Here is a 25,599-nt window from a genome sequence, read left to right as displayed (position 1 = left end):
TCACGTCGACCCAGGTTTGTGCTGATTGATTTTCTTTATCAGGAACGTATGCGACAGGTTGCACGAATGAACCGAGCGATGCTCAGATGTCATCCGCAATGCTGGAAGCTGCGCCGAAAGAAAGGAAACGCCCACGTTCAATACAAAACGACAGCTCATCAACTTCACATTATCAATTTTGACCAGCATCCCTGATGACTCAGCAGCTCAGTCAGCTTTGACCTCCCCTGCCCCCCCATCCACGTTTGACTTTTGTGGACCCGGGCCTTTGTGGGCGACTGACCCCTGCGGATGTGGATTATTGAGGGGATGGCGTGCATGCATGTGTGTGTGTGTGTGTGTGTGTTCTTGTGCGTGGGCTTCCATTAGCAACTGCTGATGCTATGAGTCCTCAGCTGTTTTCTCTCACTGGCTAATCCCACTACCCAGAAGCCCCGGTGGTCCAGAGGTTCCCAGCAGCTCGCTGGTGACCGAGCACGGTTCAGCTCTGAATGTGGAGGCTCGGACCCGTGCCCCCCCCACCCCCCCGTGAGTCATCAGTGTGACGCATCAGGGTCACGCAGTTCAATGAGAAATAAATGAATGGAAAGGGCTTCAGTTAAAGGCTTAGAACTGGAATCGGACTGAATTGGCAAAATGGCGCTGAGGCCGTGCATGATTTATAACGATGGTGTTAATTACGATGCCAGGACTCTTCACCTCCATACCGAAGTCCCAGCATGGTCAGCATTCCACCTCCACACACACACACACACACACACACACACACACTGGCATGTTTGCAGCTCTTACACAGCAAAAGTTCAGGGCCCGGCCGCTACTACTGCTGGGAAAAGTCCCGCATAGCTCCCTTAGCTTCTTTTTGCTGTGCCTAAAATAGATTTAATTAAACGATAGGATCAGGTTTGAGGTTCTCGGAATATTTTAGGCATCATTTGAAGCGCCCAGAGAGAAATACTGTCTGCGCCACACTGGGCTGTCTTTAATCTCTAGTCCAAATGCACTTGTGAGACAGAAGGCGAGGCATCCTGAAGCGACTGGTGGAGAACGATGTCAGCCAATAGCAATCCTAGACAGCAGCGGTAAACAAAATGTCTATTTCTACCTCCCTCTCCCTTTCCACCGTCTGTCATCGACAGTATTTATTTTGTGCATCTGCAATGTTTCTCTTCCCTCCTAAACTTTCCATCTTGAGCCTGAACTCGTCAGCGGTTTGTGTTTGACGAGTTCCCAGGATGCCGAAGCCGCTCGAGTGTCGAAAGCGACGCTGGCGTGAGATGGGATCATAAGCCGCAGGAGAGGAATGAGTGGTATCTCCACCGTCGTCATCTCTCCTGTCACGTGGTGGAGGGTTTAGACCCAGATCACATCGTGGAGCAAATTCCGTATCCCCCCCCCCCTAAAAAAAAAGAAGATGCTAACAGGAACCATCTCTGACAGGATGATGCACCGTCTCCAGGGTGACAGGAGACCCGGCTGAGGAGTGCTGTTTCACCACTTGTCGTATTTTACCCCCCACAGTGGATGTCGCTCAGTTTCCTTTTTTAGCTGTGGCTGACTCACAGCTGACCCCCCCCCACCCCTCCACCTCCCCAGCTTTAACTCTCCCTCTCGTCGGCCAGATCAGATTCTCCTGAGTCACAAAGAACAAAAAAAAAAAAGAAAGCCACCCTTCCTCCCCCCCCTCCCCCTCCCACTCTGTGTGTCTTGCTCCTGAAAAACAACAGGTGCAGCGGGGCCTGCAGAGATCAGGCATTCTGCTGGACGGGGTGGGTCGCCTCTCACTGCTATTCCACCCGTCCAAACATCCAGTCTGTTACCCCCCCCCCCCCCATCCTTTACCCAGTCTTGCTAAATCCTTTTACCTTTTTCATTTTAAGCAGCCGATATTTTCCTTCTATCCTGTCTTCTCTCCGACCGGCGACGCAGACGCCTCAGTCAAACGCCAACAAACGTATAATAGCGCTTCTCTTTGCCGCGAAACCTTATTAGTGCATTAAAGTTGCTCAAATATTTAATGAATTCTCGCTGTCGGGCTGGAAACGCTCACCTTCTGCTATTTCGAGTGGATTCTGACGCGCGGCCTTCGGGCTCTGCCGCTGGACAGCCCTCTTTTGCACCAATGAGAGGTCATGAAAACTTCTCTTAGAATAGACCACGCTGACCCGCTCGCTCTCCATTCGTCTATAAATTAACTGACATTTGATCAACTTATTGCGAATGATACTACAGGTGGACCAAACGGATAAAAGCAGATTCCTGCCCCTTGGCTTGATCAGTAAAAATTATATTGAAAAATGTATGGGGGGGAGGCGGGGGGCTTTGAAGAATGCAGACGCTACGCTTAGCGACGTAACGCTTTTTAATAGACGACCGCTATTAAAGTAGCCCGGCGTAAAAAGACTCTCCGGCCGATCCAAGATTAGATCGACATCACAGGTATAGCGTGACTTCCTGCTGACACCGCTTAAATTTACTCCCCTGGACGGGTTGCCAGACATCCCAGGGCTTCATCTCCCGTTTCAGAACTTTCCATCTCCTTGCCCGGACCGGTCTGGTCCGGACCGGTCGGCGTGGCATCCAGTCTTTATTTGCTCCCGGAGTTAGAGTAACATGAAAACAACACCAGCCGATGTGGGTAAAGTCTAAGCAAGGGGCAACGACCTGCGTCCTCTGGCTCCCAAATGACAAACCGATGAAAGGCAGAAAAGATGTTAATCGTGGTGAAGTGGGAGCTGCTGAAAAGGACGAAGGGATACGAGATGATTCTGATAGCAGAGCAGCCGATGGATGACCTCTAGTTAGGAAGAACTCGGAGCGCACAAACCTCTCCCGATCCTGATAAATCGAGGAGTAAACAGTTAAAGTTTTGCCGTTTTGGACAGCGTGGAAACCGGAACTTTAAAATGGTTAATATTGCAACATGGGACATTTTTGGACGGGCGTGATTTATGACAGGTGTTGAGTCACCAAACTGGTTGGGGCGTGTGGGTTGGATGAGATCAATGGATTGTGGGGACAGTGAGCTCGGGTTCGGGCATGAAACATGAATAAACACTCACATTTTTCCAAGACACATTCCCCCGGGGGTCACTTTAGGACAAGAGCTGCCTGGTCCGGTTTGCTCCAGTCCTGTGACTCATTTTATTAGTTTGGAGCAACTGCCAGATAAACCGACTTCAAGGCTTCTCTCACTTCATCGAGTCAGATTTTGGCCGGTGATCTCTCTTCCCTCAAAACAAGCGAAGGGAACGAGAATCGTCCTCTATCCGGTTTGCCCTCCGCTCGCTGTGAAGGTTTATGACGTTAAATGTCTCCAGTGACAGCGCGGCGGCATCTTGATGCGTTCTTCACATGTTTTGTGAAGAATTTTAAATTGAGACTTTAAAAAAAGCTAGGTATTAAAAGAAGTTGAGGAAATAGTTTAGACTCTCCCCGGGAAAGATGTTTAAGATTTTATTAACAGATTAAATTACGGGAGTGACTCTTGTTTTTGACTTTTCTTTTCACAGTAGCTCCATTGTTCTTCAATATGGTCGACAGACTTCGCCGCCGGCCTGATCCGTATTTGACATTTCAGCCACACAACAATAACGGATATTGTGCGTGAATGCGGAGGGACCCTGATCGGACCGGCCGCCTTGCCGCATGCTAGCCTGCTGGATAAAACCAGTTGGGTCCGGCTGAACCCACAGAGAAACCAGTGTGACGCCTTGACTTTCTCTCTCTGATGTGTCACTTCCTTTAGTTTGAAAAGGTCGTACGGCTCTCCGTTGAGGCTGACGCTGGATTTCATTGCAGCAATTTCCTCCTTCCCTCGTGTTTTGCCTGGGTTCCACTGGACGGCTGCTTCAGATGCTAAAAGAGGTGTTGTAAGCATCATCTGCCACCTCGACAGTCTGCATTTCCACTGGTTGTGCTCAGATTGTGGTATTACTAGAGCACATCCTCCACACGCATTGAATGGAAAACATTATTCATTCATAAATGGGGAATAGTTGGAAAATGCAAAAACTCCCAGATCCGCCACTTTCGCAAAATTCCTGTTGTTGTCATAACAACAAAGATGGAGTAGAATCTGACGATGACGCTGAGGCCAGAGCCGGTGATGACGATGGTCGAGGTAGCGGCAGTGAAGATAGCCAAGAAAGGATGGCAGGACGGCGGCTATTTGCCCCACCCACCCCCCCACCCCAAGCATTAAGCTGCCCCAGTCGAAAGCCACCGGGGAGTGATAAACACAAACCGGTCTCTGCCTGCTCGAATGCCAGGGGTGAGTGTAAAAGGGGGAGTCGGAGGGGGAGATCGTTTGAGTTTCTAATGACCTGCTGAAGGTAGTTGGCAGGTCTTGCTTTACTTAAACGCACATTGCATAGCTCAAGCGCACGGACCAATACGGACCGAACAAAAGGCAAACCACACTTTTAAAAGGGTCGCTAGACGACTTGCAGATGTGGCCGATTGTTAGAGGGTCTCTGCGGAGTCCGTATTTCCAGGAAAACAACCCGCCTGTCTAAACGTAATGACTATTTCTGGCTCCAGGGTTTTAAAATAAGTACGAGCTATAAGCTCGCCGCTCATCAACTTCCAAAGCACAGATACGACGGCAACACACGCGCTGGCAAGTTGTCACCGCCGCGAAGCAATTTATACATACTTTTGAGTGTGAGCATTGTTCACGCTCTACACACACACACACACACACAAAAAATGCTTTTTAAAATGGACATATTATAAGTTACTTACAGCTAGTCACGCATGGGACGCTTTAGTTTCCTGCCAAGCAGACAACATAGTGAGAACAAGACAAGAGTGTCATTTGCAGACATGATACGTCTACGCCTCTCAGCCACATTCACGCCCCTCATTCAGCCATGTTGGCACGGTCGCCGCGGATTGTGTTGCTTTTCAATTTTCAGAATCACATAGAGCGGCTAAAGCTAACGCGCCACACTGTTAAAGTCTACTTCCTCCGCCACGCCATGCTGCCAATCGACAAAGACCTGCTCACGCCGCTGAACTTGCCATATATCGATCGAGAACATCGACGTTTATGGCTCAAGACCTCCCGTTTGCTCCTGGCTACTCCTCTACGGGCTCCTCTTTTAATCTGCTGACCTTTAAAGCCAAGGGTAAAAAGGCCAAAGGTCACATTAAATGACCCGGATGTCAGCAGTTTCAAATAAAAACCCAGAGCCGGCATTCAAGGGGTTCAAATACGTCTCGTTTATTCTAATGATGTTATTGAAGAACCCCTGGAGCTCATGTCAGATGGCTGGACTACGTTTGTAACCACGCTTTGCATCTTGTCCATATGAACAAAAGCAGACCCTCCTCAGCGCCGCCACTTAAACCTTCTCCTTCCTTCCGTCCGGCCACTTCAGCGGACGAGGAATCCCCTTTTCCCTACGCTCCGTGTTTCCGTGAAGGCTGACGGGAGCATGGGGAATGCCGAGCTATTTGAGAACAAGTATCATGTGCGTAATACACAGATTCACAAATACGTATCAGGAGCGTAAATCAGCCACGCTTACACTCGAGGTTGCGGCCTGGGATACGCAGAAGTCAACATTTTTGGGTTGAGTTTCTTGAGCGAATGAATTGATTACCAGGCTTTAGGGGTGTGCATTTTTGTTTGCATCTCACACATTTATCAGATCCTTTTAGGATCGTTTGTCATGTTTATCGGACATCTCAGGGAGCTGATTGGTTGATTAACTGAACCTGAGCAACAAGTTAGCACATTTTTCTGTCCTCGCCTCACCTTGTGGTGGGTGGGTGGAGCTCATCACCATAGCAACTCTTCACGCAATCCAGGAACGACATCCTCATTCAGAGCCTGAATAATTAGAGGAAGGTTTTCTTGCGTTCATTACGCACAAGAGAAAACGGGCGAGTGAGAGCAGTCAGGAGGTGGAAATTCACGCCATTTGCATTGAAATTAAAGAATAGCGTAATCCATGGAGGATGCATTCACAATAAATGTAAGGCAGGCGTCTTATTCTGGAACTTAATCTCCTGCATCTGTCCTGAAAACACAAACCAGACCAACTAAAGAACTCCCAGATCCTCACCTGAAGTCACTTTTCAGTCAACTTCCTTTTCCTTCAAGTTAGCTGCTAACTCAGGGGTGGGCAAACCTTTTGACTCACGGGCCACAATGGGTTCTAAAATTTGCCAGAGGGGCCTGGCCAGGAACAGATGGATGGAGTGTTTGTGTGAACTAATATAAATGACATGTAAAAGCCATTACATGAAAGGATTTGGACTTTTACAGGTAGCATTACAGAGAAACGGGAAAAGGAATGAGGTTTAATTATAACAACATTTACTTTAATTATATAATTTGGACAAGTTCGGCGGGCCGGATCAAAAAGCCCAAAGGGCCGTATATGGCCCCCGGGCCGGAGTTTGCCCATGCCTGTGAATCTAGTTGGTCACTATCTTTAAATCCTACATTTCCCACGGGCCAAAAGGTCTAAAACACCTCAAGGTAATTCGTGACTGTGTGTTAGAGACCTATGATCCATTTTAATACGTCAGGTGGATCAATGCCTTTCTGGTCACCGCCATGCTGTAGTTTTGAGTTGTGTGAACTATATTGCTGAGCAACCTGGATCTGAGCAATAAAGAATATTTGAAACAAAACCACTGCTGTTTAAATTAATTCAAATGTAATGTTTCTTCATGTATTTCATCTATTCAATAAATTAGCCGCATATTCATTCATTCATTTTCCAACCGCTTTGTCCGTTATCGGGTCGCGGGCCAAGCTGGAGCCTATCTCAGCAGTCAATGGGCGAGAGGCGGGGTACACCCTGGACAAGCCGCCAGTTCATCGCAGGGCAACACAGAGACAGACAATCAGCCACACACACACTCACACCTACGGGCAATTTAGTGTCACCAATCCACCTAAGCTGCATGTTTTTGGTGGTGGGAGGAAGCCGGAGAACCCGGAGAGAACCCACGCAGACACGGGGAGAACATGCAAACTCCTCACAAGCCAAAGTCAGATTCAAACACGATCTCCTTGCTGTGATGCAACAGTGCTTACCACTGCGCCACGGGCCACCTCTAGCCACATATTATTGTTTGAAATTGTTGGTGTACGCTTTCACGGAGGTTATGTAATCGCCGGCATCTGCCTGTATGTCTGTCCATCCATTAGCAAGATAACTCAAAAAGTTCTGGAGGGATCATGATGACATCATACCAGGAACAGATTATTAAATTTTTGTCCTGATCCAGAAGAGATCCTGGATTCTGGAGCAGTTGCATTCTAACATTGAAAACCCCATTTACGGATTCAAAGATCTGTTAAAAATTACACAAACTCCGAGTCACTTTTACTTCAATGGAAGACTATCAGTGTAATCCTCGTACGAGCGTGAGACAACATTGATACTGGTGCTGGTGAGGAGGATTACACTGATAGTGATCTGTCCCTCTTTCTGTCTCTCTGTCTGCAGGTCCTTCTCGTGGTGCTGCAGAACCTGGACCTGTGGCCCTCAACACTGATGTCCACATTGCTAGCATTAGCATTTGTAGTTTTATACAGCAGCTCTTTAGCAGTGTCTTGTTTAGCAGCCTCTATGCTACGTTTCTGTAGGGTTTCACCAAACCCTCTTCTGGTTCTTTGTTCTCCTTAGTGGGTGCGTGTCAATGAGGAGAATGTGGGTTTAGATTAAGACATTTATATCATTAACAGATCAGTTAGTTTAGATATCAGATATCTGATATGGACATCACACTGATGTCCATATCAGTGTTGAGGGTCACAGGTCCAGGTTCTGCATCACCACGGACAGAACCTGGACCCTCGACACTGATGTCCACATCGCTAACATTAGCATTTGTAGTTTTATATAGCAGTCAATGTTACATTTTGTTTTTGTCTGCTCCTGTTCTCGCTCTCTCTCTCTCTCTCTCTCTCTCTCTCTCTCTCTCTCAATCAAGCCGGTCCAGACAGATGGCCGTCCACCATGAGTCTTAGGTTCTGTCCAAGGTTTCTGCCTGTTAAAGGGAAGTTTTTCCTTGCCTCCGTTGCCAAACTGCTTGCTCTCTTGTGGGTCAAGTTGGGTTCTGTCTTCCAGCAGGGAAAGACAGACACGGGGAGAACATGCAATTTTAGAACACACATTTTGTGTTCTAAAATTTAATATGAAATGTCTAAATTGTAAAAGCAAATCCTGATGCAGAATAAATATATTTTTAAGTATAAATTGATTATCAGCCCATTTTTTTGTCCATGTTGGCTACTGTTTGTTATTTACAGCCATTTATGACTACGTGTTTGTATATTCAGTAGCTAACTGCTACTAGCTGGTTTCAAACCTTTGATGTGGTTTGCAAAAACCATGATGTCTATTTCCAATTGAGTCTGCATCTGTACACTGCGGTTTATCGCACAACCAAATGTGCTATAAAATATGCAACCGGGCTTGCTGAGTCAGCAGTTTCCAGTAGTTAATTTACCGGTAGATGTGCACCCATCAAAGATGGAGGAGAGTTGATGTTTCCCCTGCAGCGGATCCACGTTGCAGCTTCAACGTCGTCATCGATGGATGTAAACCAATTTGCTTTTGTAGAAACGACTTCTCTCTCAAGGAGGTAAACAATGAAATGACTTATTTGTTCATTAAAGACTCCAGCCGATGCTCTGCGTCTCAGAACTATTGAAATCATATTTCAGGAAGGGGGAAAAAGAGAGAGAAAATAGTGTTTGCACGCAATGTTGTTCTTCTTCCCTCTAATTCTTGCCTTTTCAGTCTCGCCCTCCATTTCCCCTTCAGGAAGAAGAATGAAGTCATTAAACAGCAGGAGGGAGTCTCATTAAAGGGAAGGGGAAAAACAAATATCCTGAAGTCGCCCCGTCGTTTGTTGCTGCTGCTGCGGGACTCTGGTTAAAGCATCACGGCCTCCAGATTGAACCCTAAAAGGCGGCTGTGATAATTAAGCAACGTGTCCGTTGCAACATTTGTAAAAGCTGGATTATTTTCTGCTCGTCTTCTTTTTAAGCAGTAAAAGTAACTCAGAGTTCACAGGTCCAGCTGAGTGACAGAGGTCAGAGGTCGGACGGTCCAAGGGTCGGGTTGATTTCGGATTCCAGGATGAAAAAGCAAAAAAATAAATCTCCTGTTGAATTTAAAAGGGACGGAAACAGATTTTTACCTGAAAATGATTCAAATGTGATTCAAGTTTCTGCATCTAACCAGTTTGTCAGATTCTTGTGAAGCATCCATCATCATCATCATCCTCCTCCCCAAAGGTAGGGCAACCCCTGACCCCGGATAGATAACCATCAAAGGGTCGGTAAACTTCCTGTTAGACAAGATACGAGCAGGAATAACCCAATCAGCACAGCCACATGTAAAATAAAGGGTGAATTATTTATTAATGTGACACAATCTCCCTCCTCAGCAGCGACGCGTTCGCTCAGAACCCGTCTGGCTGCTTCTTTTACTAACTCTACAGAAAAACCCAAATGTACATTCAGAAAATTACTCCAAGCACTTAAGAAAAGAAATTATTTACCAAGACTTTTATGTATACCTTCATATATATATATATATATATATATATATATAAACAGACATACAGTAAAAATCACTTCTCAAACGTCTATGAAAATGTTCTATCAAAAACAGTGTTTTAGTGCCGAAGCTCAGAGTACAAAAATACTGTGCAGTAAAATGTCCTTCTGTGGAAACGAGGAGGTGGGCGGAGTTAGAGGTGCGTGTCGGCGATGGGGATTCTCCTCAGCTCCACGATCTGGGAGTTGGTGACGCTCCCGCCGTCGTGGCTTCCGGGGATGGACTCGCTGTCGCTGACGTTAAGGCCGGTTCCTAAATGTGGAGAAAGGAGAAAAAAAAAAAGACCACGCTTCAAGATCAATTGTCTTCTTGACAGTTTTGTTATTTTGAGGCCGGGGAGAATCCAATGGATTTAACTTAATGAAATCCTTAAAGCTCGCCTCTCCTCGCCTGAGGAATATGATTGATCGCCTCTCACTGCGGCTGGCAGACGAGGGGACTGATTAAGATCCCTGACTTGTTTGCTGCCTCGAGGCCATTTAAGGTCGAACGCCATACAGGCCCAGGACCAGAGACGAACGTCCCACCGCTGCAGCTGTTTACTTGTTCATTCGATATGGGCGGGACACACAAGCGGGTCCACAGCGAGGGACGGATCCAGTGTTTCCCTAACTACACTAAAGCTGGAGCTTTTGGAGGTGGGAGGAAGACGGAGGAAACCCACAGGGATGCGAGGAGGAGGCAAACGCGCCATTTAAACTCAAAAAGTTAGACACAATGCTTCGGGGATTAGTATGAATGCGCGAGTGTTAACTGCTGGCAGGGCCCTCACCCGTTTTTAAGGCAAATATGAGGTCGTCAAACTCCTGCGACTCCTCGTCTGCGGTGACCAGGTTGGCGTTGATGAAGCCTCCCTCGGGGGAGTAGGTTCCCAGTATGGGACTGGGTTTAAACACGCTGCTGGGCTGACCGCTGGGACGCAGCGAGGCTCGCTCCCAGTCGGCCGACACCTGAAACGCACCCGCGCAAACACATTTTACCCTGTAAAACACCACACGGGGATTTACTGCTCCGTATACTAGCATGCTTCAGTGTTTTCATGCGTCAGCTTCCAGATGTGTTAGCTTCACACACACCCACACACACACACACACACACCCACACACACACACTAGAGAATCAGGTCCATTTCTCATCAGCAATATGAACAATAAACACACATGTTCAGAGGGCGTGTGTGTGTTTCTGTCGTGTTCAATATGTCTGTGGAGTACGCGGGTCAGGCAGAGTGCATGTTGTCCAAGCACCCCGTAGGGTTAAGGCCAGGGTCGCAGCGGGTTCATGGGGTGAAACCGAGGTCAGCGGATCTGTTTGTGAATCTGTAAGCTCAGCTAGGTGAGATTTAGAACTCTCACCTGTGCATGCATAGACGTGCGCGTTGCATGTTTTTTTGAGGCTTTCAAGGGTTGAAACGGGTCCGAGGTGAATTCCAATCAGCTTTTTCTTTTCTGATGCTACACTAACCGATGCCTTCAGCGACATTCAAATAACAAATGCTCACGCTCCCACTCTTGTGCCGTGCCTCTTGTTGTTCTGCAGTCGGATCTCGGAGATTGGAATGCGTGTTCTCATGAATAAAAGGAGATTACCGGATTCCTGCAAGCGGGATCCGGTGGGGAGGAGAGCGGGAACGGGGAGTTCCCAGGAGTGGAAAAAAAGGAAACCTTTCTTCTCCTCCTTTCTCTCACATCTCAATCCTTATAGGGTGTCCTCAAGAGCTGATACAGATAATGCGTGTGCCAAAACAGTGTGTTTGAATTCGGCACGAGAGGCATATTTAGTCGGATTTAACACACAAGCGCATTTTGCACAGATGAGACTCGGTGTGACAGGCCAGAGGAGTGTGTGTGTGAGTGTGTGTGTGTCTGAGCACGAATGTTCTCAACAGTAACACTCGGCTGATGTGAGAAATGTGTGGAGGAGGACCAGGACTATGCAAATAGAGCCATGGGAATGAGGGCCTCGGAAAATAAGGGAGGAAAAGCAACTTAAAGGTGGAGGTAGAGGGAAGGTTAAGCCAGCGCTGTCGTAAATAACAAGAATTCCTATGATAGAAGACGAAACTGAGCTTTAGAATTTAGACTCTATGAAATAGAGTTCTGTGATTGGTAAATTGTTAGGAGGTGGGCCTTAAACATTTATACAAAAAAATGAAGAGCGTCACTTAATTTTGCATCCTCAAACTAAACACACAAGTGTGTGTGTGTGTGTGTGTTCACCTCCTCCATGGCACTGATGAGATTCTGAGTTGATTTGCTGATGTCGCCCCCTACAGTGGTGGGTCCCTCTCCCTGGTAGGTGGAGTCCGGACCGTCATGGCCGCTCATCTCCACTGTGTAACTGGCTTTAGTCGGCCAACACAGCTGGTTGTGCATGATGAAGTAAACTGCAAACACGTAGAGGCACTGAGGAGGAAGAGAGAACGATCGGCGTTAAGAAATGAGCTCTGCAGCAGAGATTTGGGGCATCGCCGGGTTATGACATCATCGGCTTCTCTGGTGTTTCTGCTTCCTACCACTTCCTCATCCCTAGAGAATCCTCTTGGTCAAACAGCACCGGCCTGAGAATTACCCCCAAAACACGCGGGTGTCAAATGTTACAGGGCCGTCCTGTATTTCTCAACACCCTTCAGCTGGCAGTGACGGCAGTCAGAGATGGAAAGAGTGAAAGCACAAACGTGTGAATGTGTGCAAGCAGACACACGGATTTTTTTCTAACTCCCTTTCTGCATATGTTGCGTAGCTCGCTCGCCCATCAGGTCAGGGCGGGTGAACTCAAAACTGAGTCCCACTCGTTTAGTATAAAATGTGCATCTACCTCATGATTCAGATGATTCAGTACTTTCCTGGTAAATTATACGCCCTTCCTCATTTCGTGGAAATTGATTAATGTTCTGCAAAATCCTACCGACAGACAAACAAGGAAACACAAAACAGACTGAAAATATTAGCGCGTCTTTGGTTATAACAGCCCACGAAGCCTTTTGAACTGACTCATGCGAGTCTGATCACGTTGGTTTGAGCTGAATGTGTGGAGAAACTTGTCTGCGTTCATCAAAGCAACAGATAAGTTTCAGCTAAAATTCTTTTCATGCTTCCCGCAACCGCTTGCGTGCGTGGAAACATATAAGCTCGGCTGTTCTTTTCCATTAAAGCACACCGATATCGTCCTATTTTTAGATGAGGAAAAATCGTTGAATGAATGGCGCTGGTGAAATTGAATTGTGATGGGACATGGTGCTGCTTCACCGTGGTGAATGTCTCAAAATGAGGAAAGATGGAACAGACAGAGGGGCTGACGCCAGAGGAGGTAATGAGGGGTGGTGCCGGGCTGATTTGATTATTCTCTTCTAATTCAGCCTGATGTGGCACAGATGTGGGTCCAGAGCAGATCGGGATGGAAGGGAAATGAGAAACGAGTTTTGTGGACACAATGCATCGTGCTCTCAATCTCACAGTTTCATTCCGTCAGGGCCGTGTTGGAGACTAAAGGTCGTTTTCAACAAGCAGAGTAATCAGTGCTCTGAAAAACACACATAATGGCCTCCTGCTGCAACATCTGCGGCTGTTTAATGGCGTTCACTAATCAGCTGTGGCGAGGAATGCCGCACAACAACATTCAACAACAGCGCCAAGGTAAACACGGAAAAATATCCTTAATGGAAAATTCACGGCGCGATGGAAACAACAACTACACTTTGTAGAAGAGACCTACAGTGGAACGATTCCAACCTCAAGGAGGTGGAACCACATGGAAAAATGAGCCGAGGCCGAACACGTCGGTCTGGCTCTTAGAAACGAAAGATAAAAGAAAAAGGGAACTGGATCGCCAATATTAAAAAGACTGAGATTCATTAATTGATTTACGAAAAGGAGATCAAATCCTAAGAAGCAACAACCTCTCTATTTACATTGTATTTCTCAATAAGTGCAGCGGGTCAAGTTTTGCGGTGAAAACAAAGTCGGTCTTGTTAATGGGTGAATGCAGAGTGAATGTGAAGAGATCCAGCCTTTGTGGATTTGTTAATGCCGCCGACAATCATTTCAACCTTCGGCTCCAGTCTGTTTGTGCAACAGTTTTGAAAAGCGCTGTGCAAACAGCTCTTTGAGCAGAACTAGTTCTACCAGAATGCGCGTCTTTGGGTACATTTCTTCTTAATCATGAATCACTAAATGTTCGATGAAAAGTACAATGTCGGTCTTGTCTATTAGGAACCCATTTGTTTTCATTAATATTTCATTCATTCCTTGATGGACCCACAGCAGATTTTTTTCTTCTTCTTCTGAGCTAAACAAATCAAGCGCTCTCTCACAAAAACACATAAATCTAATCGCAGCCATGCTCGTGGCAACATGAAACATCTTTCCTTTGTTCTCTGTGAAAACTGGGGCAGACCAGCGTGTTTACTGCATCGATGTTTTTGTCCTTTAACAGTCTGTTGCATTCTGATGAATGCTCTATTATTTGTAAGGAGATCAAACCCCCCTGAGGATTTGACTTTTGATCAGAGCTTTGCGATTAAAATGTAGGGAAAAAAATAATGAAATCTTTTTTTATTTTATTTTTTTACAGAGAACAGTGAGCTTGAAAGGTGGACACAAAGATAAACTTGTTTTTGGGATCTGTCCCACCTGATGCCGAGGGAGAGACAATGTAATGAAAGGTGTATTCCTCACCTTCCACATTATTGGCCGCAGGAGACGTTGTTGTATTTCAGACTTTGTGCTATTTGTGAAAATACCTCAATCAAAAACTAGAATGCTTTAAAGTCACCAGAGAAAGAACAGAATTAACACCTACAGGATTCTAGCAGCTTAATTAAATGTCTCTAGAGAAAAAAAATACATTAATAAACATTTCAGACAAAAAGGAGTGTCACAGAACTAGGATGTAAAATGCCCCATTATTAACAAATATAGTAGCTTTAAAAGACACCACTGCCCCGTTGGGTCAGCTGGAGAAACTGACCGTGTGACAGAGTGGAACAAACTCCGCCGAAGCTAATAAACAAGTGCTAAGTGTGACATCATCTCCCTCCATCACCTTACCAACCAGGGGGTTTACTTTAGAGCAGCGCTGCTGTCTTTTGCGTCTGGATGCCACATATCACCGAGGTTTAAAACAGACCTGCTATGGCACACTTTGCAGACAGGTGGAGACTCTCTAAGGGCGACCGCATTTCCAGACTGGACAAGAAATAAAAGAAGCTATGGTTCCAAAGACGGGAGCCAGGAGGGCAGATTCAAAACTGGCGCTGAATAAAAGTCTGACTCCTGGCTTTGGATGCGCGTCTGTAAGTTGAAGCCATGCCAGCACTACCTAATGCCTCAAGCCCAGCGTTGGCTCATCGTGTGACAGCGTGCGATGACAAAAATAGACCTGGTGGTTTGGCAGTTCATTAAAGTTCAGAAAAGACAGGTTTGACATCATGTCTTCTCAGGGAAACGCTCCAATAGTCACGTACAACCAATTACAGCAATGATACTAAGGACTGAAACAAATACCTCAAGGTGAGACGAGAATATGTAAACGTGGAACAAACAATGTTCTCCAACGGGAATCCTTAAGTCTAAACTGTAAGCATGAATGATTTTCTGTTGTTTAACTTTGATGTCACGGTAAAACGCTGGGGGGGTTTAACTTGGACAGAGTTGGAACAACAAACACAAAATTTCGAATGAAAAGTGGGGATTCAAAGAGGCCTCAATTAGACATGATACAGTGGTACTATTGACTCCGTCCACTCCTGAGGGTCTTCTTGTTCTGTCTCGATAAAACATGAAAGCAGGGTTTCAAAGAGGGATGAAAAAGCCTTCATCCTTCTTTCAGATGATGAAACATCACCAAACAATCCCAAATAACCGCTTTTATTTGTGATAAAAGAGATCTATGCAAATTCATCCAGACAGTATCACAGAGCCTCGTATATTCTAAAGCAATTACTATGAATTTAATTTCACTTTATACATTTTAGACCTATACTCTGGGGATGTTTTGATGCATGTTGATGATACATCAACATGGCTGTCAGCTGATATCAGCCATTCACATCCGTCCAATAGCAAAGCGACACATCTTCCTTGTGAGCCTATCGTCTTGCAGCGACTTTTTATGAATATGCAAATCTGGTTCTTGCATGCTGCGGTCACATCTGACTTAGACCTAGCAAAAGCCTTCCAGTTTTCATCCTTTCATCAGCCGTCACCACCAGTTCGGACTTAACCAATGATTAGATTAAGATGAAAAATAATGGCCATTAAAATTGGACATTTATCCTTCTGTTACAGCGACGAATGGGGAATAGAAGAAGGGTGACTGAGTGTATAAAAAAAAAAACTATGATACAAATAGAGCAGATATACAAACAAAATAAGTAATGGTAAACCAGTCAAAGAGCTTACCAGCAAGCAGTTGAAGATGACGTAGAGGATGAGCATCCACAGGTACCTGTAGGCCATATGGAGACCGGCCCACAACCAGACCAGAGAGGCGAGCGTAAACAGGTACAGAACCAGCGGCACCTCTGGAGCAAAACGGAACAACGGATGATGGTTAAAAAAGACATTTGCACAAGTTGGTGTGAGAAACATTTACTCCTTGAATATGATTAACATCGTCCACATGTGGACTTCTGCCTTAAGCAAGTATCGTCAAGTTAAAAAGATCTTCCCCCTGCATGTTGCTGCAAGTTCTACCAATCAAGAGGAAAACATTGAAACAGATATCGGTATTTGGACTGCCACAAGGGTTTCTAAGATAAGGCGAGACCACCAGGAGGGCCTGAGGCACGTGTCTCTAATCTGACCTCTCCAATAGTAACTGGTGTCACTGCTAACCTACTTTCTGTCAGGACTGATGCTGTACATCACATAGTCACACAGCATAAATAAAAGTAAAGACTGCCTCAGACTTTATAAAAGTAAGGGCAGATGGATTTGGATTCCCTTAGATCAGGGGTGGGCAAACTTTTTGACTCGCGGGCCACGATAGGTTCTAAAATTTGACAGATGGGCCGGACCAAGAACAGATGGATGGAGTATTTGTGTGAGCTAATATGAATGACACATGAAAGCTATTGCATGAAAGGATTTGGCCTTTTACAGGTAGCATTACAGGAAAAAGGTCAAATGAATGAGGTTTAATTATAATACAATTTTATTTAATGATATACTTTGGAGAAGTTTGGCGGGCCGGATTAAAAAGACCAACGGGCCGCATATGGCCCCCGGGCCTGGGTTTGCCCATGCCTGCCTTAGATGATGATGATGTGCACTTTGTGAATGTCCTGACTTGACTAGCTGATCCTCCATTGGAAAATGGAAAAACCAGAGAGTCAAAATGACACTGCTGAGTCACAGTCCTATTGGCTGCTGGTATGTAGGGCAGACTGTACAGTTCACTTCCCTTCACGAGCTGGATGGAAACAGCGAGTTTAGGTGCCACTTCCACTGTGGCCTTCATCTCATTGCACCTTTCCCCTGGCTGAGCCAAGCTATTCTTCTCGTAAAGCCTCTCTTTCCCATCGAGACTTACTTCCTGGAAGTCAATATTTCTGGTAATTGCTTTATATTGCTTCAGTATCATTATATTGCACCTACATTCTCTGCACCAAATCTTGGGTGTTGATCCTACTTTGGTGCACGCTTTGTTTTGTTTTTTTACCTAACCTTCTCACACGTTCTTTCTCTCTTTTCCCAACCCTGTAAGCACATTCCAGTCTCTGGACAGGGCAGAGCTCCCACAGACAAACAGGTTTCCTAAAACAGTCGCAAAATGCAAAACGCTGGCCGGCTGCTTGGCTCGATGCTGCTTCAAGAAACAGAAAGAGAAATGAATGCTCGCATGTGCATGAGCACGCATATTACATACGAAGGAATCTTAGCGCTGTGCTGCAGATGCTGGATGATGTCGTCGGGTATATTTGTTGGATTTATTTTAGCTACATGTCTTAGCTGTGTGCAGCTAAGACAAACTTAGAGGAGAACACGGGCGCAACAAAAACAGCCAGGCAGAAACTTAAGACGGCGCTGACATCACAGAGGTCAGCAGCTATAATAACAACAAGCAGCAGTGAGCATGTGTTGAGCACTCACACACCTCGCTCATAAAAGATCTGTTTCTGAGGGGGCGACAACATATAGGCATAGCAATCAGGGGTAAATATTCTGGTTTATTTGCCATTGCCATTCAGAGGATTTAGGAAATATGTGCACACAACTTTGCAGCAATGTTTCCTCTGAACTATCCTGTAAATTATACTGAACACACACACCTTCAGCTCTCCCAGCAAAGCCAGGGAACACTTACAGCTCTATTTTAATGATCGCAACGGTTATTCAACTTTGCTCTGCTGAGAAATCTGCTCACTGCTTTTTAAAAACAACATTGTGTCCTGCAAACACACCTTGGGGGTAAGTGAAGGGTATGCTGTGCCCTGATTGGGTTCATTCCTACATTTAGTTTGGTCATGTTTTTTGCCACGGGAACAATAGCAGAATTCCGATCTTTGCCAGGTTCCAGCAACACACACTTACTACATGATTTGTTTAATTTCACTGACTGTGAACTGTGCAACAGGTTTTGCAGGATTCTTAAAAGGGCAAATCTGATGAAAATATCCATGGAGCGTTGATATGTGTCCATAACTCACTGTAGGAAGGCAGCATGTATGATAGGAGCATTGAAAAGCACACCTGATCAAGGCATCAAGGTGAAGAAATGTGTTTTGCAGGATAGATTTGTTGTCCGACCATTGCATGGTGCGGGACGGTGACCTTTCAAACTAAGTCAAAGAACTGATCAGAGGAATTCGCTGCATTAAGAGCAACATAATGTATTGGTATTATCCTGCCAAAAACGAACAAAGAAAATCAATCTATGACTAAATGCACTCCTTTCTGTTTATTTACCTTGTCGACAGTAAAATGCTCCTGTCAGGTATAAATCTAACAGGCTGGCCTTTGTACTGGTTTGTGAATGAGGAAGCATCGCTCTCCTGTTCATAATGCACGCACACACACACACACACACAAGTAACTCAGATACGAGGCCACACACGGCGTGAAGGCAAATGGCCTGCCAGCCTAAGGAGTGGCATTAATTCAGGCTTTACTTTTCCCATTAGACGGCCTTGACTGGGAAAAACAAGCCAAAAGTCTGCTGACTCTCACCGATGGTCTCTACAGGCATGATACTGTGGGATACTGATCTCCATGTGTGGGCAAAGTGGATGGCTGCACTAAATACACGCAACAGACCATAACTCTTAAACGCTTATCGGTATACTGCTGCGAGTTTGAGGTTGCTTCCACACTTTTAAGAATGCGATGCCCTGTAAGCTGCAGAAACTGTTGGAAATCAGTAGAAATACTTTAAACTGCTCAGTGAAATATTTCCACAAAGCCAAAGGCTGAAATAAAGTGTGAGTGTCAGCAGTATTTAAGAAACAAGGGCAGGTAGTGCTTTTGTTTAGTTCTTGCATTACGAATCCTTTGGGTACACACACACACATCAAACAGAGATAGAATCTGCAATATTCAAATAGAGGCCGACAGCCAAAAATAGGGGCGGAAGCATCCTCCAGACAGCTGGTTAAATGTTTTTGAGGTTTGTTTGAGTTCAGAATAAGTGATTCTGACAACTATTTTTGAAGAAAATGTAATCTTTTTACTTCAATAAATGCAAGTACAACAGCTCACATTCCCAAATCTCACATGTAACTGCCTTCTTTGCAGTTTTTGTGCACAGAATGTGTACCTGTGCTGTTGGTTCGTCCACGGTAAATGTCATCGTAGGCCTTCCACTGGTGGGTAACCTGGTAGATGTGGATGAATATGACTGCCACCGTCACCAGACAGATGAGAGGAACCAGCACAGCGGTGCTCAGAGCTGCATACAGGTTTGGGATGAAGCACCTGGAATATGGATGGGGAGAAATGGGAATGACGGCTTGAAGAAACCAGAAAACGACAACATCAAGTGGATTCTCTTTCTCCGATCGGACTTTTCTTGCGAGTAAGCCAGATTGTTCCCCCCCATTTAATGAAAAACCAGGACAAATTATTTTTCTCTGAGAACATCAGCGTCATTGTAACTTCGTATACTTTGTCTCTTTCACACAACAAGCTCGGCCCCTGGTTTGGTGGGAGCACGAGATGCAGATAGGAGTCTGCCGCAAGCTGGACTGGAAATTGACTGGAGCTGTTCTAGCCATAACATCATTCAGGTATGCCAAATAAAAGCATTGCATCACCCTGTCCCAGCCAGGCAGCCAGACCATGTGAGCGTAAACACACCGGAAGACGGATATTTCTGCCGCTGCGTCCTTGAGAGGATGAGATCCTACTGTACTGAAGGTTTCACAAGACAAATTAGATAAACATTACCAAGCGGCCTGCTTTACAGACTTCATGGTTGTACGATAAACTGAGCAATTTTACAGAGGATTTGTGTTCTCTTTTCTTTTTGCATATTAGTAATGTAGGTTAATGTGATTTAAGGTCAAAGCCTTGAACCAAATCTAAAAATAATTGTGTACCAGTAAACCATGACTTTCTTAAACGTCCACTGTCAAAGCTTTAGTGCCAACTAGTGGTGAGGCAGCAGACTGAACTGAACGCCACCAACTCAAGCAAAAGCCGAGCTAAGACTAAGGCTACTGTAGAAACACAGCAGTGTATCAAAGCAAATATTCATTTAAATAATCAATCTACACATTGGTGTGACTTTAAATTACATAACACAGCTGCAGGATGTGGACGTTAAATATTTACATTTCCACAGGTGGGCCTGAAAGACATGAGATGGATAGAATCTATTTCAATACACACGCAACCTTTGACAACTTGGATTTAAAAGGTTTAATGCAGATGATTTAAATTGTATTTAAAGACACGGCCCGTAAATGTAATGGAAAAAACACAATGAAGGAACGGGTTTTGAAGGAATGTGTAACTTCTAATCATGTCACTGATCACAATCAGAATACTTTATTATTCCGTTCCTTAGCATATATAAAAGTACGAGACAAATACACATGATTACAAGGAAAATAAACTGAATTGTCAAGTTGTCAGACAACTTGACAAAGTTTTGCACGTCGGCAAGTTGAAACTGAGATGGACCGAGTTGTGAGAAAACAAGTCCTAAGGCGAGAGAGAGCGAGAGCGAGAAGAAATTCAAAGGCCGTCTCATTCCCCCAAAGAGGAAGGTGCGCTTCCAGAGAAACTGAATACTCCTCTGTACCCTCCAACGTCTCATGTGTACGCTCACTGTCCTCCAGCCACCCTCAAACAGGAAGCACGCCGCCACACCTAAGACCACTAGCTAATGTTAGATTCAAACTTAATCAAACATTAAACGCATATACATCAACACTTTAACAAAGACAGTGAGAAAATTGTGTTGGAGAATTCCGGTGCTGAGTTCCTCCCTCTTTAAAGTCAGGATTCAGGTGTCTGTGTGGCGAGGTGGCTCAGGTGTTTTCTGTTTGTTCAACCCCAGCCTGAGGAGAAACTCACCTGAGCCTGACTCCCAACCGCTTAGAAGTAAGAACTCATTATTCACCTTCTGAAAAACACACGAGTCACTTCGCCTTCCTTTCGTTTTCCGAAGGCCTCGTTTGACCTGCGTTGTGGCCGCATGGCAGATCATGTGGGTGCGGTCGTGCGCATTTTGTATCATGTGTTTTGTGCAGCCAGTCTGCTATGACATCATCGCCGTGGAGAGGAGATCGCATGCCTGACGGTGAAACTCCGAGGTGATCGATTATCCTCTCGGATACAACATTGATTTGAATATTTTCACATATAAGATTTTTCCTGAACATCTATGTATTAAATAAAATTCATTTGCCGCTTGCCTTTTTGCACCGTAACACTTACACATCTCCTTGCACCAATCCGTACACACTGTGTATTTTCCATCCCTGGATGCCGAGTAAGACGATGACCAGGAAAATGATGACCAGACCAGGAAGTCCCCAGCCGAACAGGAAGTAGAGCAGGTACCGGCGCTCGGTGTGCTCGTCGTTCATCACCAGCACTTGCCAAAAGTTCACCCCCTGTGGAGACGTATAGTTTCTGCTGTGAGGACATTTGATTTCATGGTGAGTGAAGCACGTAAACACACACACGACCTCGCTTTTATCACACCCACAATAGCTTTGTTTGCTTTGTAATCTTGCAGGCTTTAATAGTCTGATCCATCTGAAGCACTAAAACCCTCCATTGTTACATAAGCAGCCTTTTTGAACACCCGTTAGCTGCTACACAGACACAATGTCTTATCCTGGTGCAAACACTTCAACCCACGATCACATATCTTCACTTATATCACTTTCAAACTGCTGCAGCTGCGAAGCACAAAAGGGCAAAGTCGAATTTTACATTTTAATAGATCAACGCCTAAAATGCACCTCGTTATTCAATAAAACTCGATTTTGGTGACCTTTACTCCATCTAACATCATGTAGGCTGAAAAGTTTACAGTTGATGTAGATTTAATGTACATTTAAAGCGTTAATATAAATACCAGAGCAGCATTTGTTCTTCCATTTAAAGCAATAAACATTATGCAACGGCTGGCATGAACAATAGCTGATAATACTTCACACCGTCCATCTGTCTGAGCACGTAAGAACTGCACAAAGGGCAGCGGGAGGCAGCTAATGAGAGCAGTAGATTGGGTGACGACCGCTCAATAAACACATTGTATAACCATTACATAAATGCACAATTCACACAGACAGAGTGGCGAAAACGAGACTAAAGATTGGCTCCATGCTCGTGAAAATTAAGGTTATTAAAGTGCAATTGAAGCAGAAGCAGCGTGTGGATCCTGTTGAATGTTAAACAACTATCAAAATCACACATCTCACTGCAAAGCTGGGAAAAGAGCACAGAGCTGTCTGTCTGTGTGGCTTTTCTGTATTCTAATGTAATATGTGCACCTTCGCAGTAAGCTGAGGTCTGCTTCCAACCAAAAGTCAGCATGGATTGAGTCAATTACCTGCTGCTTTCTGGCAATGTGCCAGAGCATATTCACACACACACACACACACACACACACACACACTCGTCAGTTATTGATCTGAAGACTTCATGTCTGAGATAGTTTGCTGGCGCCTGTGCACATCAGCCATTTAGCTGAAAGCGGCTATCCGATAGTGGCGGCGGTGAGATCATCATCAATAAATATTGTCAGCTATGAAAATAAGCAGGACAGTTTGAGATAACGCCAATCTCTGAGTTAAATCAACATCTGGGGCAAACCATTGTTTATGTTTTCATAACTACCAATTGGCTAACCAATCCAATTATTAGCAGTTATTAAGCCACACGAAAGCCTTTAGCCAGAACCTTCATCCCTTCAGATGTAGGCAGACGGCCCTAAAAAGGAAATGCACACAGTGCACGCACAACACGACTCTATTCCTGTAATACCTGATTGTGGTCAATCCCATTGCCTTATTAAAAGGGCTAATCTGAAAATACGGCAGAAAAAACAGCGTACGTGCCAGGAAAGATTATATCTACTATATCAACTATGATTATGGCCGCTAACAGACGTCACATGTTGCAGCAGTGATGAAAATAATAAAGAGAGCTGCAAAAAGAAGGGAGGCATCACCAGAGGGTTTCTCAGGTGACAGGGTTTTATTGGGGTACTGCCGGGGTTATGGTGTTTGCGCAGCAGACCTCATCTTAACCCATAATAAATGATTTAAAGAGATTATTGTTGGGTTCATGGTGAGTACAGAGTTGTAAGAAAAATATATATATAAATGATGTTCATGCTGCTTGTGTGTAATGGATGGATAACTACTCACAACGTCAGTGACTTTAACACGTGCTAAATCAATCATTATGCTAAAAATAGTCCAGAAACTATACAGTGATCCACACTGACAAAAAGAGATTTTTGTTAAGTATGATAAAATATATAAAACCAAATTTATTAGCAAATTGTGCACCCTTGGAGACTATTCTATGTGTTGGGGATGGGATGATGGGGATCAGACGAGGTAACGGGTCCATCCGTGGGGCATCTATAGTCACCTATAGAGTCTAAACTAAAGGGTTCATTTTTGTCTAGGTTTATAAAGGCAGACAAAAATCCTTCTGTTACGCCATCATGTGTAGCATAGATTTGATTTATTTTTGTTAGATTAAAAAGTGTCGCTTTCTAGAAGTCAGTCAGTCCTAGTTCTGCCACAATCTGAACTATAAATCTGAACATCTCTTTCATGTGCAAATGTTAAGCTGCAAATTGGGTCTTTGAATGCCAGCCTTTGTTCTTGGAGGGAAATGGTCAAGGATGGAGTGGAGTTAGGAGCTGCTGTGGTGAGGTGTCACTAAGCGGTACCAGGCTAGGGTCAGGGATCATGTCAGGCGGGTTTCTGGTATGTTTATCTGACCCTCTTATCAAAACCCGCCTCAGCCCACGTGGTGCAGGAGTGAGGTCTAAGTAGTTATTACATAAAAAGCACATGCTCCACATGAGGGACCGTTCCTGCCAATTCAGTCATGATATAAGGAAAACCCACAGGTGTCCTTAGGTACAAAGGTTTTATGTGGGCGTCACCTTCTCTCTTTAAATAGGTTAAACATCACAAGGTGCTTGATTGTTTCAGCTGACATGAATTTAGACATGCTGTTACCTGTACAAGCATCCAAAAAAACTGACTGAGGTAGAAGTAGTGAGAGAAGAGCGCCAGAGCAGCACAGCTGTCCTCCGAAAACATTCGTCCACGGAAAGCTGATACCAGGAAACAGATCTGCAGAAGCACAGAGACATTTAATTAGTTATGGCGGGGTGCAAATGAGCCTTTCATGCTTTAACCAGGGGAAGCACCTTTTTATTATAGAATAAACAGTATGTGTGCAAAAGAAATGTGCTTTTTTTAGAAGACGTGCTCGTTCGCAGACAGGCACAGTCGTTTCCTGCAGCGTCAGTGGATCGGATTGCTCCACCGATTTACCACTCATGCATTTTTAACATCAACAGTAGAATTCAGACCACGTCGCCTGTCATGAGAGCAATATCTCATCAAGCAGACCTGTGTGGACAGACCTGCAGACACGGAGCAGAAATAGAGACGGCAACCTGTTCCTTTCGAATCGGCCCACATGCACAGAGATTTGTACAAATGTGTGGGCGTTAAATAACTGAATGAGGAATCTCTGCAGAAAACAGCTTTGAATGCGTAAGAGACGGAGAGAGAGGGCTGAAAATCAAATAGTAATGTGATGTGACTGATGACAGCTCACGGGAGCAGCAGGAAACGCTGCTTCTCTTCACCAACCTCTGGCATTGATGGAGTTCGATCCCAAAGCAGCTGCTGCTCAAGGGTTACACAACCGCCAGCCTGCTGAGCTTCCGCCATCATCTCGTATATTACATACATTTTGTCCATTGTAGGTGATCTGCTTAGCAGCTAAATTCTGTTGCGTCTCTTTACCCTCTATATACAATAATTATCTCTGTTACCTCAACAGACATGAGATCTGCCACAACTAAGTCGAGAAAATGGTTTTGACGACAGACCTGATGAGCTTTTGTTATATCCAAAACAACAATATATACTGTCGCTGCCACCCCATGGTTCCCATTAGCATCATGCTTCCCTCATTCATGTAGTACAGTTGCTGACACTTTAAAGACCAGCAAGGAAACCCCTAAATAACCATTCCTGGACTTTCCAGTTTTGACAAATCCCGTCTGTGTCATCCCGGTAACCGCGTGGAACATGTCAGGGCCTTTTCTACAAAAATAACAATCATGAGTCAGTTTCCTCACCAAGCCCTGCCGGGTGTGAGTGGGAGGGATGGCGCAGGAAGGAAACTCGTGCCCAGCCTGGGGTCATGTTCAAGAGAAGAGGCCATTCAGGTAGGTTATGGGAACAAAGATTTAAATCGGCAAAGTTGTGTGCTTTTGGCCGAGTTATTTTTATTTGGCCGAAGGCACAATATGAGAAACCGTCTATCCTAGCAAGGCAATACTG

The 25,599-nt window shown here is 45.0% G+C and overlaps 1 protein-coding gene across 1 annotated transcript in view; it reads right to left on the bottom strand.

The window, feature by feature from the left end:
- Positions 1-9,456: 9,456 nt before the first annotated feature.
- Positions 9,457-25,599, bottom strand: part of adgrv1 (adhesion G protein-coupled receptor V1) — a 65,986-nt gene continuing 49,843 nt past the window's right edge. Inside the window, exons 88-94 of the mRNA XM_068760950.1 lie at positions 24,256-24,372; positions 21,479-21,657; positions 19,353-19,510; positions 15,998-16,119; positions 11,816-12,001; positions 10,369-10,546; positions 9,457-9,848 (exon numbers count right to left, since the gene is read on the bottom strand). Coding sequence (XP_068617051.1) covers positions 9,730-9,848; positions 10,369-10,546; positions 11,816-12,001; positions 15,998-16,119; positions 19,353-19,510; positions 21,479-21,657; positions 24,256-24,372 — 1,059 coding nt within the window. The 3' untranslated portion in view covers positions 9,457-9,729. The remainder of the gene's footprint in view (positions 9,849-10,368; positions 10,547-11,815; positions 12,002-15,997; positions 16,120-19,352; positions 19,511-21,478; positions 21,658-24,255; positions 24,373-25,599) is intronic.

The sequence above is a fragment of the Brachionichthys hirsutus genome, chromosome 4 (assembly GCF_040956055.1).
Source record: "Brachionichthys hirsutus isolate HB-005 chromosome 4, CSIRO-AGI_Bhir_v1, whole genome shotgun sequence".
NCBI lineage: Eukaryota > Metazoa > Chordata > Actinopteri > Lophiiformes > Brachionichthyidae > Brachionichthys > Brachionichthys hirsutus.
The sequence above is the reverse complement of the archived record's forward strand: the minus strand, read 5'-3'. Positions and strand labels throughout refer to the sequence as shown.